Raw genomic sequence first — 15518 nt, 5'->3', positions numbered from 1 at the left:
CCATGTGTCTCATTCACCCAATTTTCCTAACACCTCAGGAGCAGGAGCAGAGAATGTGAAGAAGGTGCACTCTAGCTGTCCAACAACAGGGGCAAAATTCTCTGTTATCGGCGGAAAGTCCGCCGATCGGCGCAAATCCGACTTGCGTCACGTCGGAAAAATGGGTCGATAGTCTCCGGCCCGAAATGGGCTAGCAGCGACGTAACGGGATCCGCGCTTGCGCAGTGGTTCACGCCGTGCAGCGTCATACGCGCCGCACGGCGTGACGGCTCATAAGGCCGCGCTGCTCCCCCCAACCGACCGGAACACCCGACCGCAACACCCGACTGGATGGCTGGCCGCCGCTCAGCCCCGAGGTTCGAGTCACGCGATGTGGAGGCGCTCCTGGACGCGGTGGAGCAGAGGAGGGACGCACCTGTATCCCGGGCACGGCCGCAGAGTTGCCCCACGCCACAGCCGGCGTCTGTGGAGGGAAGTGGCAGAAGCTGTCACCGCTGTGGCCCTGACACCATGGACAGGCACCCAGTGCCACAAGAAGGTGAACGACCTCGTCAGAGCAGGCAGGGTGAGCCTCCCCCATATCCCCCCCCTCCCCCATATCCCCCCTCCCCCATATCCCCCCTCCCCCATATCCCCTATCCCCCCTCCCCATATCCCCCTCCCCCATATCCCCCCCTCCCCCATATCCCCCCCTCCCCCATATCCCCCCCTCCCCCATATCCCCAAGTGAATCCAGCCCGAACCTGAACCTCTGCAATGCACGCGCAACCGATGGCGTGCATTCATATACCTGCCTAACAGTGTTGCCTTTTACCCCTGCCACCCCCCCCCCCCACAGGAGAAGCGCGCCCACAACAATAGGGAGCATGTGAGGACTGGAGGAGGCCCCGCTGATGAGAGGCCACTGACCGAACACCAGGAAAGGGCCCTGGAACTGGCTGGTGGACCTGAGGACCGGGAGGTTGCTGATGCAGAGGTCGGGGGCGTAGTAGCAAGTGAGCCACCGACAGCCCGTCCCCATATCCCCCCTCCCCTATATCCCCCTCCCCCGTATCACCTGATCACTGCCTGATGTCTAACCATGCATGCTTCATTGTGTATCGCAGGACCAAACGTCCAGGCACCCATCCCCGCAGATGCAGACCGCCCGCAGGATGCCCCTCGGAGGCCACGGGAGACGGAGAGACCCGGACCCTCCGGCATGCGACGCCCGCAGGATGCCCCTCGGAGACCACGGGAGACGGAGAGACCCGCACCCTCCAGCATGCGACGCCCGCAGGATGCCCCTCGCACACCACGGGAGACGGAGAGACCTGGAGCAACAGGGAGACGACACCCCCGTCACGTGCGGGAGCGACCACCCAGCGATGATAGGGGCAGCCACAGGCCCCCGTCACATCCGAGCCAGGACACCACTACCCAGGACACCACTACCCAGGACACCACTACCCAGGACACCACTACCCGGGACACCACTGCCCGGGACAGCAGTACCCGGGACAGCACTACCCAGGAAGACGAAATACCGGACAGTGACTCAGAGTGGATGGGTGGAGACGAACCCCCACCCCAGAGTGCCATGGACTCAGAGTGGGACGAAGAGCACGACACAACGCCACTGCTGTCACCAACACCCTCCACCATCGCAGAAACACTCACCTCGGTTGGGCACTTTAGTGATGAGGCGTCTGGTACACTCACTGGTGCGCACAACACAGCTGTCCCGGTACAGCAGGTGGAGGTAGGAGCAGCAGAGGGGCCGGGCGGTCGGAGGGCAGCCCAGCCCAAGCAAACATCTGCCGCCCAGATGGATCCCGGGTTCCTGGAGTTACCACACCCACACATAGATCCGATGCAACCACCGACCCGGAGACAAGCGAAGAGGGTGACGGAGGCCATGAGCCAGTGCTAGCGCCAGATGGCAGAGGCGCTCAATGCCATAGCCCAGTCTCTGCAGGCCATGGCCCAGTCTCAGCAGGCCATGGCCCAGTCTCTGCAGGCCATCGCTGAGGGCATCGGCGCCAGTGGCCATGTGCGAGCCGGCGTCGCACTGTCACAGACAGGGTTTGCCAATCCCCTGGACTCCATGGCTGCAAACCTGCAGACCCCTGTCGATACCAGCACGGGCCTCCAGGACTGGCAGCGCCAGATGTCGGGGGGGGCGTCGGATGGCCAGTCCGTTCGCATCCCCCACCCATGTAGAGGCCTGGGGGCCATCGGGCACCCCGAGGGAGGAGGAGGTGGTGTGGTCCGTCCCGGCTCCCTCTGTAGGGGAGGTCCCGGTACACCGCAACATCTCGGACTCCCCCCCTTCCATCCCAGGTGCATCGGGTGGGCAACGGGCAGGACAGGCTGGCAGCTCGCCATCCAAGTCGCCCGGGCCGCAGCCTGGCCCATCTAGGCCAGGACGCCCCAGGAAACGGCCGCCAAAGGGATCCAGTGTCAGAGGGCAGGAATCACAGGAGTCCACCTCCAGTTCTGCTGTACTGTCTGGGGAACCACGTAGACGTAGTCAAAGGGCCCGTAAGGCCAAACAATTAGACACTGAGTAAGTTGGCACGGTTGCAGGGCACAGATGAGTTTTAGGGGCTAGGGCACGTGCATGAACTCCTTTGGTTATTAAAGTCAATGTTACACCTACAGAAGCTGCCTTTGTGCTCTGTCCAAAGTGTGCGGGGGTGTCATGTACGTTGAGCGCTAGTGTGTGTGTGAGGGGTGGTCTTACTTCAGCCCCAGGTGAGTCTGCCCCCTTCCCCCTGGGCCGCCATCAACATCCCCCGGGCAGAGGACGGGACCGTGCGCTGCAGTGTCACAGCCGCATGCAGGGATGGTCCGGGTGGATTGTGGTACTGTGGCCATGGGTCAGACATAGTCCAACGATGTAGAGCCAGGAGCTCACCGCAGGGCGGGTTGTCATCATCCTCCATGGCCTGCGATAGACACGCGTCCACCCGCAACTGTGTGAGCCCAGCCCGTTGTGCCGCAGGTGGATCGGCAATGGGGGGGCGGGGTGGTGTGCATGCGGTTGGGGTGGGTGGGGTTGGGGAGGGGGGTGACGTTGCTGGGTGGGTGGATGGGTGGGGGGTGGGGGTGGTCGGCTGTTGCCATGGTGTGCGGTCTGTGGCCATACTACCCGATTCCCACGCCCATCTAGTCAGTGAAGCGGGCGTCTATCAGTCTGTCCCGTGCCCGCTGGGCCAGCCGGTAACGGAGGACAGCCACCCGCCTGTGTCTACCCCGTCTGCCCTGACCATTACCCCCATCCCCCTCATCTGGGGAGGACTGCGCCTCTTCCTGCTGCTCCTCCACTCCGCCCTCCTCTGCCTGTGGCACATCGCCCCTCTGCTGGGCTATGTTGTGCAGGACGCAGCACACCACAATGATGCGGCCGACCCTATCTGACCGATACTGGAGGGCGCCCCCAGAGAGGTCCAGGCACCTGAAACGCATCTTCAGCACGCCAAAGCACCTCTCTATCACTCCCCTTGTCGCTACATGGGCATCATTGTAGCGGTTCTCCGCCTCATTGCGTGGCCTCCGTACAGGCGTTATCAGCCACGATCGCAATGGGTAGCCCCTGTCGCCCAGCAACCAGCCCCTCAGCCGGGGATGGCGTCCCTCGTACATGCCGGGGATGGATGACCGCGACAACACGAATGAGTCGTGTACACTGCCTGGGTGACGGGCGCAGACGTGCAGGATCATCATGCGGTGGTCGCAGACCACCTGTACGTTCATCGAATAGGTCCCCTTCCTATTAGTGAACATGGCCCTGTTATCTGCAGGTGGCCGCACGGCGACGTGCATCCCATCGATCGCGCCCTGGACCATGGGGAACCCGGCAACGGCAGAGAAGCCCACGGCCCGGGCATCTTGGCTGGCCCGGTCCACGGGGAAGCGGATGTAGCGGTGCGCCATGGCATATAGGGCATCTGTCACTGCCCGGATGCACCGGTGCACCGATGTCTGCGATATGCCGGACAGGTCCCCACTCGGTGCCTGGAATGACCCCGTTGCATAAAAGTTCAGGGCCACCGTAACCTTGACGGACACGGGGAGAGGGTGTCCCCCGCCAGTGCCACGCGGTGACAGGTGTGCCAGCAGGTGGCAGATGTGTGCCATGGTTTCCCGGCTCATCCGGAGTCTCCTCCTGCATTCCCGGTCCGTGAGGTCCTGGTATGACTGCCTGGGCCGGTACACATGGGGCGCCCTCGGGTGCCTCCGTTGCTGTGGGACCGCGACGTCCTCCTCCCCCTCCTCGTCCTGTCGGTCGGGTGTCCCTCCAGCCTGGGCGGCTGCCGCCTGCCCCTCTGCAGCAGCCTGCGCCGCCTCTCTGGCACGCTCCTCCTCCTCCTCCTCCTCCTCATCCAGGGCAACATAGACATGAGCGGCTGCCACCACGGCGGCCAACATCGCTGGATGATCTGAAAACATGACGGCCTGGTGGGGGGAGGGGAACGACGACATGTCATCATGGCCCATATCCCCTCCTCCCCCCAGCCAGGTTGCATGGACCGCATGGGTCCAACTGTTGGAGGCTGGCACCTGGCTAGGTGGACCAACTCACTTGCCCTCCCATCCCCCTCCTCAGCAGGGACCCCCCACCCAACCTCCACCCCGGCACGGACACCCCCCCCAACCTCCACCCCGGCACGGACCCCCCCCAACCTCCACCCCGGCACGGACACCCCCATCCCCCTCCCCGGAACGGACCCCCCCCCCAACCTCCACCCCGGCACGGACACCCCCACCCCCATCCCCCTGCCCGACACGGACCCCCCCCCCAACCTCCACCCCGGCACGGACACCCCCATCCCCCTCCCCGGAACGGACCCCCCCCCCCAACCTCCACCCCGGCACGGACACCCCCATCCCCCTCCCCGGCACGGACCCCCCCCAACCTTCACCCCGGCACGGACACCCCCATCCCCCTCCCCGGCACGGACCCCCCCCCCAACCTCCACCTCGGCACGGACACCCCCATCCCCCTCCCCGGCACGGACCCCTCCCCCAACCTCCACCCCGGCACGGACACCCCCACCCCCCTCCCCGGCACGGACCCCCCCCCCCAACCTCCACCCCGGCACGGGCACCCCCATCCCCCTCCCCGGCACGGACCCCCCCCCAACCTCCACCCCGGCATGGACCCCCCCCCAACCTCCGCCCCGGCACGGACACCCCCACCCCCCTCCCCGGCACGGACCCCCCCCCATCCTCCACCCCGGCACGGACACCCCCATCCCCCTCCCCGGCACGGACCCCCCCCCCAACCTCCACCCCGGCACGGACACCCCCATCCCCCTCCCCGGCACGGACCCCCCCCCCCAACCTCCACCCCGGCACGGACACCCCCATCCCCCTCCCCGGCACGGACCCCCCCCCCCAACCTCCACCCCGGCACGGACACCCCCATCCCCCTCCCCGGCACGGACCCCTCCCCCAACCTCCACCCCGGCACGGACACCCCCACCCCCCTCCCCGGCACGGACCACCCCCCCAACCTCCACCCCGGCACGGACACCCCCATCCCCCTCCCCGGCACGGACCCCCCCCCAACTTCCACCCCGGCACGGACCCCCCCCCAACCTCCACCCCGGCACGGACACCCCCATCCCCCTCCCCGGCACGGACACCCCCCCAACCTCCACCCCGGCACGGACACCCCCATCCCCCTCCCCGGCACGGACCCCCCCCAACCTCCAAACCGGCACGGACTCCCCATTCCCCCTCCCCGGCACGGACCCCCCCCAACCTCCAGCCTGCACGGACACCCCCATCCCCCTCCCCGGCAAGGACCACCCCCCCAACCTCCACCCCGGCACGGACCCCCCCCCCAACCTCCACCCCGGCACGGACCCCCCCCCATCCCCCTCCCCGGCACGGACCCCCCCCCCAACCTCCACCCCGGCACGGACACCCCCATCCCCCTCCCCGGCACGGACCCCCTCCCGGCACTCCCTCGGAGCCCAGCCTACTCTAACCACCCCCCCACCCCCCCGCCGCACACACACACACACAACCCGAGACACACCTCTCCTCACGCATTCAGACTGCGGCCACGCCATCGCCTGCCCAGAGCCAACCCCCCAGGCCGTCACTCACCTCCACGCTGGTCGGCGTGAACCTGGAGCACAGGGTCACGCCGATGAAAAGGAGGTTTAATTTACGTCGACGTGAACGGTCATCACGTCGACGGGACTTCGGCCCACCCAGAAGGGAGAATATCGGCAGGCCAAAAATCGGCTGCCTTGCGCAGACCCGTGACATTCTCCGCGGCAGCGGCACCATTAACGCCCCGCCCCGCGGCAACCGGCGGGGGCGGGATTCACGGCGGCCAACGGCCATTCTCCGACCCTCTGGGGGGTCAGAGGATGACGCCCCAGGTGCCTCAAGGCCAGCAGCTGGCAGGATCAGAGGAGGAGGCTGGTCCAAGGCAATCATTGGTGAAGACAGGCACCGGCCTATCAACACATCCAGAAGACAGGACAAACTGCTCCAGATGCCAGATAGGTGATGCCAGAGATGCCTGAGGGCATCCCAAGACATGGTCACTGAGGTATGTCAGGTTGTCCATCAAGGTGCTCAGCCATGTGGACTTTGGTGGGAACTGCCAGTTGGCCTCAAGGTTACAGCAGAGCTCAATTTCTTCACCAACGGTTGTGACAGGTTACATATATGTGGCATTTCACAGACTGTCACACATGGGTATATAAAGGAGCCGGAAAATGCCCTCAGGCAGCGCGGTAGCATTGTGGTTAGCACAATTGCTTCACAGCTCCAGGGTCCCAGGTTCGATTCCCGGCTTGGGTCACTGTCTGTGCGGAGTCTGCACATCCTCCCCATGTGTGCGTGGGTTTCCTTCGGGTGCTCCGGTTTCCTCCCACAGTCCAAAGATGTGCAGGTTAGGTGGATTGGCCATGCTAAATTGCCCTTAGTGTCTAAAATAGCCCTTAGGGTTGGGTGGGGTTACTGGGTTATGGGGATAGGGTGAAGCTGTTGACCTTGGGTAGGGTGCTCTTTCCGAGAGCCGGTGCAGACTCAATGGGCCGAATGGCCTCCTTCTGCACTGTAAATTCTATGATAGTTGTGCCAATGATTTTATTCACTTTACCACTAATGAAGACAGCCAGGCTGCAAGGATAATCGCATTCAGTGTCATCGTTGGGCTTCCATGAGTGCAAGATTTCATTGACTGCACTCTTGTGGCCATAAATGCTCCCTGGCAACTTCCAGATGCTTTTGGAAATCATGCAGTTCCTCTCCGTGACCATACAACTGGTGTGTGACCACAGGAGTAGAATAGTCTGTGCTCCTGTCTCAGGGAGCAGTCATGGTGCATGGATTTTACGCTATGCACAGCTCCCAGAACTTTTCGAAGCCCCAACCCAAGATGGTGGATGGATCCCCAATGACATATTCCATGGCTCTATTATGCACACCCCAGATGGTGTCACGAATAGTAGTGGTCTGTTATGTATTGCACAAGCTGGCACTGCAACATGGATGGATATTAAAAGAGGAAGAGCGCAAGAAGATCAGCCCTCCTCAAATGATTTTATTTGAGTATTTGTCAGAACATGAGGTGGAGCCCATAAATCCAAATGAACTTTTGATGATTGCCAGGGCCATGGAGAGATATGCAAGGGATGCCAGGGACAACCTGATCGATACAAGGTTCATACAACAATGATGTTTCTGCATGATTATCACTCCATCACCTTCTTGGGATGTAGACCCAGCCCTGCCATCCTCCCTTGCCAAGTTCATTCTAAATCGACACGTTCTACCACCTAGAATAGAATGGGATGGGAGCCTTGTCACACACACTTGTTAGTGAATGCTGGTAACAAGAGCATTGGGGTACATGGACATCCATGAAACAGCCTGTCTTGCCCAATGATTGTGAACCTAGACGGGCTATCCAATTCAATCCAGTCTGTTGCTCCAGAGCAGAGCAGCCGTGTTCTGACAACAATTAAAGTGAGACATCACCGAAAAACAGATCGGTTGGTGAATATTTTGCTAACTTTTCTTCAAAGCTCATAGAATTTATTAGCAATTGCAAGGTTTTATTCATGTATACTAGCAGTGGTAAAGATTATTGTGAGTAACAGCGTGTATTAAGCATAAATTCAGTAAGAATAGATGAATTAACACATTATAAAGATGGCAGGGCAGGTGACGTGTTGCGACTGCAGAATGTGGGAGCTCAGGGCAAACCCATCTGCAGTAAATGTCTGCAGCTTGAGGAGCTTTTGCTCAGAGTCACTGAGCTGAAGGCCAAGCTTTAGATACTGTGATGCATCAGGGAGGGGGAAAGTTACCTGAACACTTTGTACTGGGAGGTAGTCATGCCCCTTAGGGTAGCCCGTTGGGAGGCAGTGGTGTAGTGGTATTCCATGCCGATGGTGAAATTTGAATTAAAAAAATATCTGGCATTAAAAGTCTAATGATGACCATGAAATGACTGTCGTAAAAAACTATCTGGTTCACTAATGTCCTTTAGGGAAGGAAATCTGCTGTCCTTACCTGGTCTGGCCCCAGATCCACAGTAATGTGGTTGACTCGTAAATGCCCTCAGAGATGGGCAATAAATGCTGACCTAGCCAGCGATGCCACATCCCACGGTCAAGGATAGGAGGGTATGACTGGGAGTGGGGCATGTAACGGGGTCTAAGAGTTAGAAGTGGAGGACACTCAGCCTTTGCAATTGCTTTACAGATTTGCAATTCTTGCAGCCTCTCGGGATGCGGGCAGTGAAATGAAAAATGAAATGAAAATCGCTTATTGTCACAAGTAGACTTCAATGAAGTTACTGTGAAAAGCCCCTAGTCGCCACATTCCAGCACCTGTTCGGGGAGGCTGGTACGGGAATTGAACCGTGCTGCTGGCCTGTCTCGGTCTGCTTTAAAAGCCAGCGATTTAGCCCAGTGTGCTAAACCAGCCCCTGGATGTGGCTAACCATGGTCCAGGAAACAATTCAAACAGTGGGAGTTAATAGGAATATAGCGTTAGTTGGAGACAGTCAGCGGGATTCTCCAATCCCACGCCGGGTCGTAGAATCCCCGGGATGCGGCGGAAAACCCGCCCTGCCGCCGGCTGCCGTATACTCCGCCGCTGGTTTTCGGGCGGGGGCGGGGTTCACGCCACACCAGTCGGGGGCCATTGACAGCGGCCCCCCCCCGGGCAATTCTCTGGGCCCCGATGGGCCGCGCGGCCGTCGTTTTTGGCCAGTCCCACCGGCGTGGATTAGACATGGTCCCACATGGCGGGACCTGGCAGGTAATTCGGCTGGTACGGTCCTCGGGGGGGCGTGGGAGGATCCGACCCCGGGGGGGCCACACAGTGGCCTGGCCCGTGATCGGGGCCCACTGATCTGCGGGCAGGCCTGTGCCATGGGGGCGCTTCTTCTTTCCGCGCCGGCACCTATAGGGCTCTGCCATGGCCGGTGTAGAATGGCATGCGCCAGAATACGCCGGCGGTTCTGTGCATGCGCGGTATCACGCCGGCCCTTTGGCGCATGCGCGGACTCGCGCAGTCACTTCGCCGCCGGCTGGTGCGGCGCCAACCCCTCCGCCGTCCACCTAGCCCCCAAAAGTGTGGAGAATTCTGCACTTTCGGGGGCTGTTGATGCTGGAGTGGTTCGTGCCGGTTTTCCCGCCGGTGAGGGGATTCAGTCCCACAAAAGGAGAATCCCGCCCCTTATATTCAGAGTGATGGACACATTTTCCTGTAGCTTCCAAATGGCTGCGTTGTCTGCCCGATACCAGTGTTTAGGACATCTGCTCTGGGCTGGAGAGTGACTTGCAGTGGGTGGAAGGATCTAGTTGTTGTGGTCCATGTAGGTGCCAACAACATAGGTAGAACTAGGGAAGAGATTCTGCTGAGGAAGCATGAGTAACCCGGGTTAAAGTAAAAACAGACCTTCAAAGTAATAATCTCTGGATTGCAACCTGAGCAACAAGCATATTGGTGTCGGGTAGATCAGATTAGAGAGTTCAATCACGGCTTAATGATTGGTGAGGGTGAAATGGGTTTTGATTCAAGAGGTACTGACAGCAGTACTGGGGAAAAAGGGAATTGTACCTTTGGAACTGTCTTTGTCTAAACTGTGCTGGGACGAGAGTTCATGCGAGTTGTATAACTAGGCTGGCAGAGAGGGCGTTCAACTAAATAGTTGAAACAGCAAGGAATCAAGCTTGGGAAAACTGGCATAAATTAACAAGGCAAAAGAACAAGGAAGGAAGAAGAGAAATGGTGATCAAGATCATAGTGGGAAGGGACAGAGTGCACAAACCCTAGAGTACATCAGCAGATAAGACTAGAAGTTACAAAGAATGTAAGAAGATAGAACTAAAGCCTTTGGGCTGGATTCTCTGTTTCTGCTGCAAAATGCCGGTGGCAACAGAGAATCTGTGGTGCTCCACGACCGGGAAATCGCGGCACTAATCCCTCACCGATTCCAGTACCAGTATGGGCTAGCCACATGGAGCAACCGCGGATCGTGCGGAGAATGGTCGGAGAATGGCCGGGTCCCGGGCAGCGCATGCGCAGGGCTGACAAGCTGCAGCCACGCATGCCTACGCCCCCACCAGTCGTGCCGGGAAACATGGCATCGGCCATGTTGGGCCACGTACCCGCCCACCCCAACCCCACAGCCCACCCCCTGGCCACCCCGCACCACTCTCCCCAGCTATAGCGGAAGCCCCTCGGCCAGCAGCAGGGATCCCGGCCGAGTGTGGAAGCGCTGGACATTGTTCACAGCCGGCACGCTGGGACCACACATGGTCCGCGCCATTGGGAACTTGGCCCATCTGGGGTGGAACATCACGGGTGGGCCGACAGATAACGAGTCAACGGCATTGCGGCTGCACGCGGTGCACGTCCCGATAATGCTGATTTGGAGGGGGTGGATCATCGGCAACCGGCATCAAACTGCCGTCTGCCCCGATTCCGGCTTCAGAAGCCATTCTCTGCCCGATCACCGTTCCCGATTTCGGCGTTGGGCTACGGAGAATCCCGCCCAGTCTAAATCTGAATGCACATAGCATTCAGAACAAAACAGATGAATTGAGAGCACAAATGGAAATAAATAAATAATTACGATTTGATAGCTATTAACGAGTCATGGCTGCAGGATGACAAAGGCTGGGACCTGAATATTTACAGGTACATTGGGCAGGATTCTCCATATGCACCAGGGGCGGAATTCTCCGACCCCTCACTGGGTCAGAGAATTGGCGCGGCACCGCGCGAATCGTGCCATGACGCCCTGACGCCGGGACGCTATTCTCCGCAACACGTGGTCGGCGTGGCATCGGTCGGGGTATGCGGCGACTCTCCAGCCCGGGGCGGCACGGGCCGGCGCGCCGATTCTCCGGGCCGGATAGGCTGAGTGGCCATCAACAAAAAGCCGAGTACCGCCGGCACCGTTCTAAATTGCTGTGGGCCGGCGGGACCTCGGCGTTGAAGGGTCCGGGTGTGACCTGTGGGGGGGGATGGGGGGTAAGATCCCGGGGGGGGGGGCTCCATAGTGGCCTGGCCCGCGAACGGGACCCACCGATCGGCGGGGCGGCCTCTCTGCCCACTGACCTCCTTTCCTCCGCGCTGGCTTCTGTCGCCCTGTGCCATTTGGCGTTGGGGCCACCGCGGGGAAGAAGGCCTCTGCGCAAGCGCCAGTTGGCGCTGGCCCAACTGCGCATGCATTAGTTGGCACCGGCTCAACTTTGCATGCGCAGACCCCCTGGCGCCGGGTTCAGGCCGGGATCGGCAGCTGGGGCGGCGGAGGCCGCTCCTGCGCCATCCTAGCCCCCTGTGGGCCGCAGAATGGGATCCCGGAACGGGTGCCGACGCCGGAGTAAAACACTCCCGTTTTTAATCTGGCGTCGGCACTTAGCTGCCCGATGGGAGAATCCCGCCCAGATTTCTGGTGCAGCACGCCCCCCGGGATTCTCTGTCACGCCAGCCAGCCAATGGGATTTCCCATTGTGGACAGCCCCACACCGTCGGGAAATCCCCGGGCTGTCGGCGCAACGGAGAATCCTAACAGTGGAGAATCCAGCCCATAACCTTTTGTGAGAATGGTACAGCGGTAATCACAGGTGATTTTAATGTGCAAATAAATTGGGACAAATCAGGGGCGAAATTCTCCAGAAACGGCGCGATGTCCGCCGACTGGCGCCCAACACGGCGCCAATCAGACGGGCATCGCGCCGCCCAAAAGGTGCGGAATGCTCTTTGGGGGCCAAGCCCCAACATTGAGGGGCTAGGCCGGCGCCGGAGGAATTTCCGCCCCGCCAGCTGGCAGAAACGGCCTTTGGTGCCCTGCCAGCTGGCGCGGAAATGACATCCCCGGGCGGCGCATGCGCGGGAGCGTCAGCGGCCGCTGACAGTTTCCCACGCATGCGCAGTCGAGGGAGTCTCTTCCGCCTCCGCCATGGTGGAGACCGTGGCGGAGGCGGAAGGGAAAGAGTACCCCCACGGTACAGGTTCTCCCGCGGATCGGTGGGCCCCGATCGCGGGCCAGGCCACCGTGGGGGCACCCCCCGGGGCCAGATCGCCCCGCGCCCCCCCCAGGACCCCGGAGCCCGCCCACGCCGCCTTGTTCCGCCGTTCAAAAGGTGGTTTAATCCACGCCGGCGGGACAGGCAATTTATCGGCGGGACTTCGGCCCATCCGGGCCGGAGAATCGAGCGGGGGGGCCCGCCAACCGGCGCGATTCCCGCCCCCGCTGAATATCAGGCGCCGGAGACTTAGGCAACCGGCGGGGGCGGGATTCACGCCAGGCCCCGGCGATTCTCCGACCCGGCGGTGGGTCAGAGAATGACGCCCCAGATTGGCAAAAGTCACCAGGATGATGAGCCCACAGATTGTTTCCTGGAAAGTTTCTTATAGCAACACGTTTTAATCCCAAGCAGAGATCAGGCTATACTAAATATGGTCATGTGCAATGAGACAGGATTAATTAATGATTTTATAGTGAAGATATCCCTAGGTAGCGATGACCATAATATGATCGCATTTCACATTCAATTTGAGGGAGAGACAAATAAAGTTGGCTACAGTGAACTGGGAAATTTACATTTAGGGATAAGTGATAGAGAGGCATTGGTAGACATTTAAAGTGGCATTTCAGAACATAATTTAGGAGATTATGAGAATATCGGAAAATATGCGATGACTTTGGTAACCCATTTGGATGTCAACCCGTCTACCAAAATGTGCATTTTCGATGCATAAAATGAAAGTTTCTTACCTCAGTGACAATAGTAGAGATGTATCTGTCTGTGCTGTACATCCAGCCATCAATGCAGGGTTCTATTCCACCCATTTTGTTATTTAAACCATCTGCTTGACTTCTGTACCTGGTGCATTTACTGGGCTCTCGTGCACCACCCACTCCCTCCACGGGCAGCAATAAACTCTGGTTAGCAAAGGATGTTTCTCCAGCCGTTGTGTTTAAAGAGTTAAGCAGGCGGCAATGGTGCTCAGGGATATCTGCCAGAAACACCATCGACATAACCATATAGCCATTTGGAATAGAGGCGCAACTTAGGAAAAAGAACATTTTCCTCTGGTACGGTCCCCATTCTCCCAGGAAGGCAGTTGCTTCATTGTAACTTAGCATTTTCTTTTTTCTTGTGCAGTTACTGCTTTCGTTTTAAATATGCTTCCTGTGAAAACAGTAAAACTGATTAATTCATTTTCTGATAGGCCTGTGCCAGAAAGTTACCATCATTGCTCCCAATAAGAATGTGCATCAAATCTCATAAGCTGCTGGCACATTTAGAAACACTTGTTCAGAGTGTTGTAAAGCTAATTGAAGTTCAATTTGAAAACCGGTCTTCACGTTTTATTCCGAACTATATTTAGTGTTTAATATGAACTACATAAATTAATACTCCTTTAAGACAACTCCAAAACCATACCATACCTAAGAAAAATCTTTGCAAAGCATCAGAAGCCACGGATGACCCTCAGATGTCCCGCAAATAGTTAACTGATTTGCTTTTCTCTCTTTCAGCCCATGTCCGTACAGAGTCCAACATGTGGAACGATGCTTATATAATATGAGTGAAACCAGCAGCTGACAATCTGGTGCTTCTGGTAGGCTATTCTGGAAACAGAATTTTAGCTTGAACTAAATGTTTACAAGAGGAATTATACTTCGTAAAAATGATGTTTACAACTGATGCTTTTGGAAAACAAACTTAATTTAAAAGCAGAATGTTCGAACAAGTGCGTTGAAAATCTTTGCCAATCCGATTAGATTTAGTCCTTGTAAAAGGCAAAATGACTTCACATGTGCAATGGCAAATTTAACCCTGCCTAATATGTGGAGGGGAAAGCGCAAATTATTGGCTCACTTGTATTGAGGTTTCGTAACCGACTAATTTAGCAACAGCACTTTGCAAAACTCTGGCACAACTCTTCAAATAAATCCATCCCTTCCTATTGTATCATTCTACTGAGAATACTTCCTTCCCTTTGCAGCTTTAGTAATGACAATGGTGAAGGCCCGGTCTCTCAAAGACCAAAATTTGTCAGTGCACAGTGATAGAACATAGAACATAGAACATACAGTGCAGAAGGAGGCCATTCGGTCCATCGAGTCAGCACCGACCCACTTAAACCCTCACTTCCACCCTATCCCCGTAACCCAATAACCCCTCCTAACATTTTTGGTCACTAAGGGCAATTTATCATGGCCAATCCACCTAACCTGCACATCTTTGGACTGTGGGAGGAAACCGGAGCACCCGGAGGAAACCCACGCAATCATAGGGAGAACGTGCAGACTCCGCACAGACAGGGAATCGAACTTGGGACCCTGGCGCTGTGAAGCCACAGTGCTATCCACTTGTGTTACCGTGCTGCCCGAAAAAGACATAAAAAGGATAAGAAGAAAATATTTTGTTGTGTGATTTAATAGCGTCCGGAACACTGGACATGAGGGGCGTCATTCTCCGACCCCCCAGAGGGTCGGAGAATGGCCGTTGGCCGCCATGAATCCCGCCCCCGCCGGTTGCCGAAGTCTCCGAAGGGAGAAAAGTCAGCGGGGCGTTAATGGCGCCGCTGCCGCGGAGAATGTCACGGGTCTGCGCAAGGCAGCCGATTTTCGGCCTGCCGATATTCTCCCTCCCGGATGGGCCGAAGTCCCGTCAACGTGATGACCGTTCACGTCGACGTGAATCAAACCTCCTTTTCATCGGCGTGACCCGGTTGTCGTCTTTTAAAATCTTTCCTACTTCAAGACTGTGAGAAAAAACAACTTTACAACTCTGTTTCGAAATAAATAACTTTGTCTTTATTGACCAAAGTCTGCATGCAGATGGCTACAGGTTAGAGAGAGAGAGAGCTGTTAAGGTAAACCTGCTCATTCTTTCTCAAGCTCGCAAAGACATGGAGAAAACGTTCAATATTTATACACAAGCTGTATCATTTTACAAAAACAGACCTTGTTCAAAAATGTCAATACAGTCATAACTTCTGATCAAACATGTTGTCATGGAAAAGAC

General features: G+C 57.9%; 1 protein-coding gene across 1 annotated transcript in view; it reads right to left on the bottom strand.

Annotated features, from left to right (window-relative positions):
* LOC140429963 (organic cation/carnitine transporter 2-like) overlaps positions 1 to 14107 on the bottom strand; it is a 317607-nt gene extending 303500 nt beyond the window's left edge. Inside the window, exons 1-2 of the mRNA XM_072517551.1 lie at positions 13934 to 14107; positions 13256 to 13673 (exon numbers count right to left, since the gene is read on the bottom strand). Coding sequence (XP_072373652.1) covers positions 13256 to 13627 — 372 coding nt within the window. The 5' untranslated portion in view covers positions 13628 to 13673; positions 13934 to 14107. The remainder of the gene's footprint in view (positions 1 to 13255; positions 13674 to 13933) is intronic.
* Positions 14108 to 15518: the final 1411 nt, after the last annotated feature.

This window comes from Scyliorhinus torazame, chromosome 9, assembly GCF_047496885.1.
Source record: "Scyliorhinus torazame isolate Kashiwa2021f chromosome 9, sScyTor2.1, whole genome shotgun sequence".
NCBI lineage: Eukaryota > Metazoa > Chordata > Chondrichthyes > Carcharhiniformes > Scyliorhinidae > Scyliorhinus > Scyliorhinus torazame.
The sequence above is the reverse complement of the archived record's forward strand: the minus strand, read 5'-3'. Positions and strand labels throughout refer to the sequence as shown.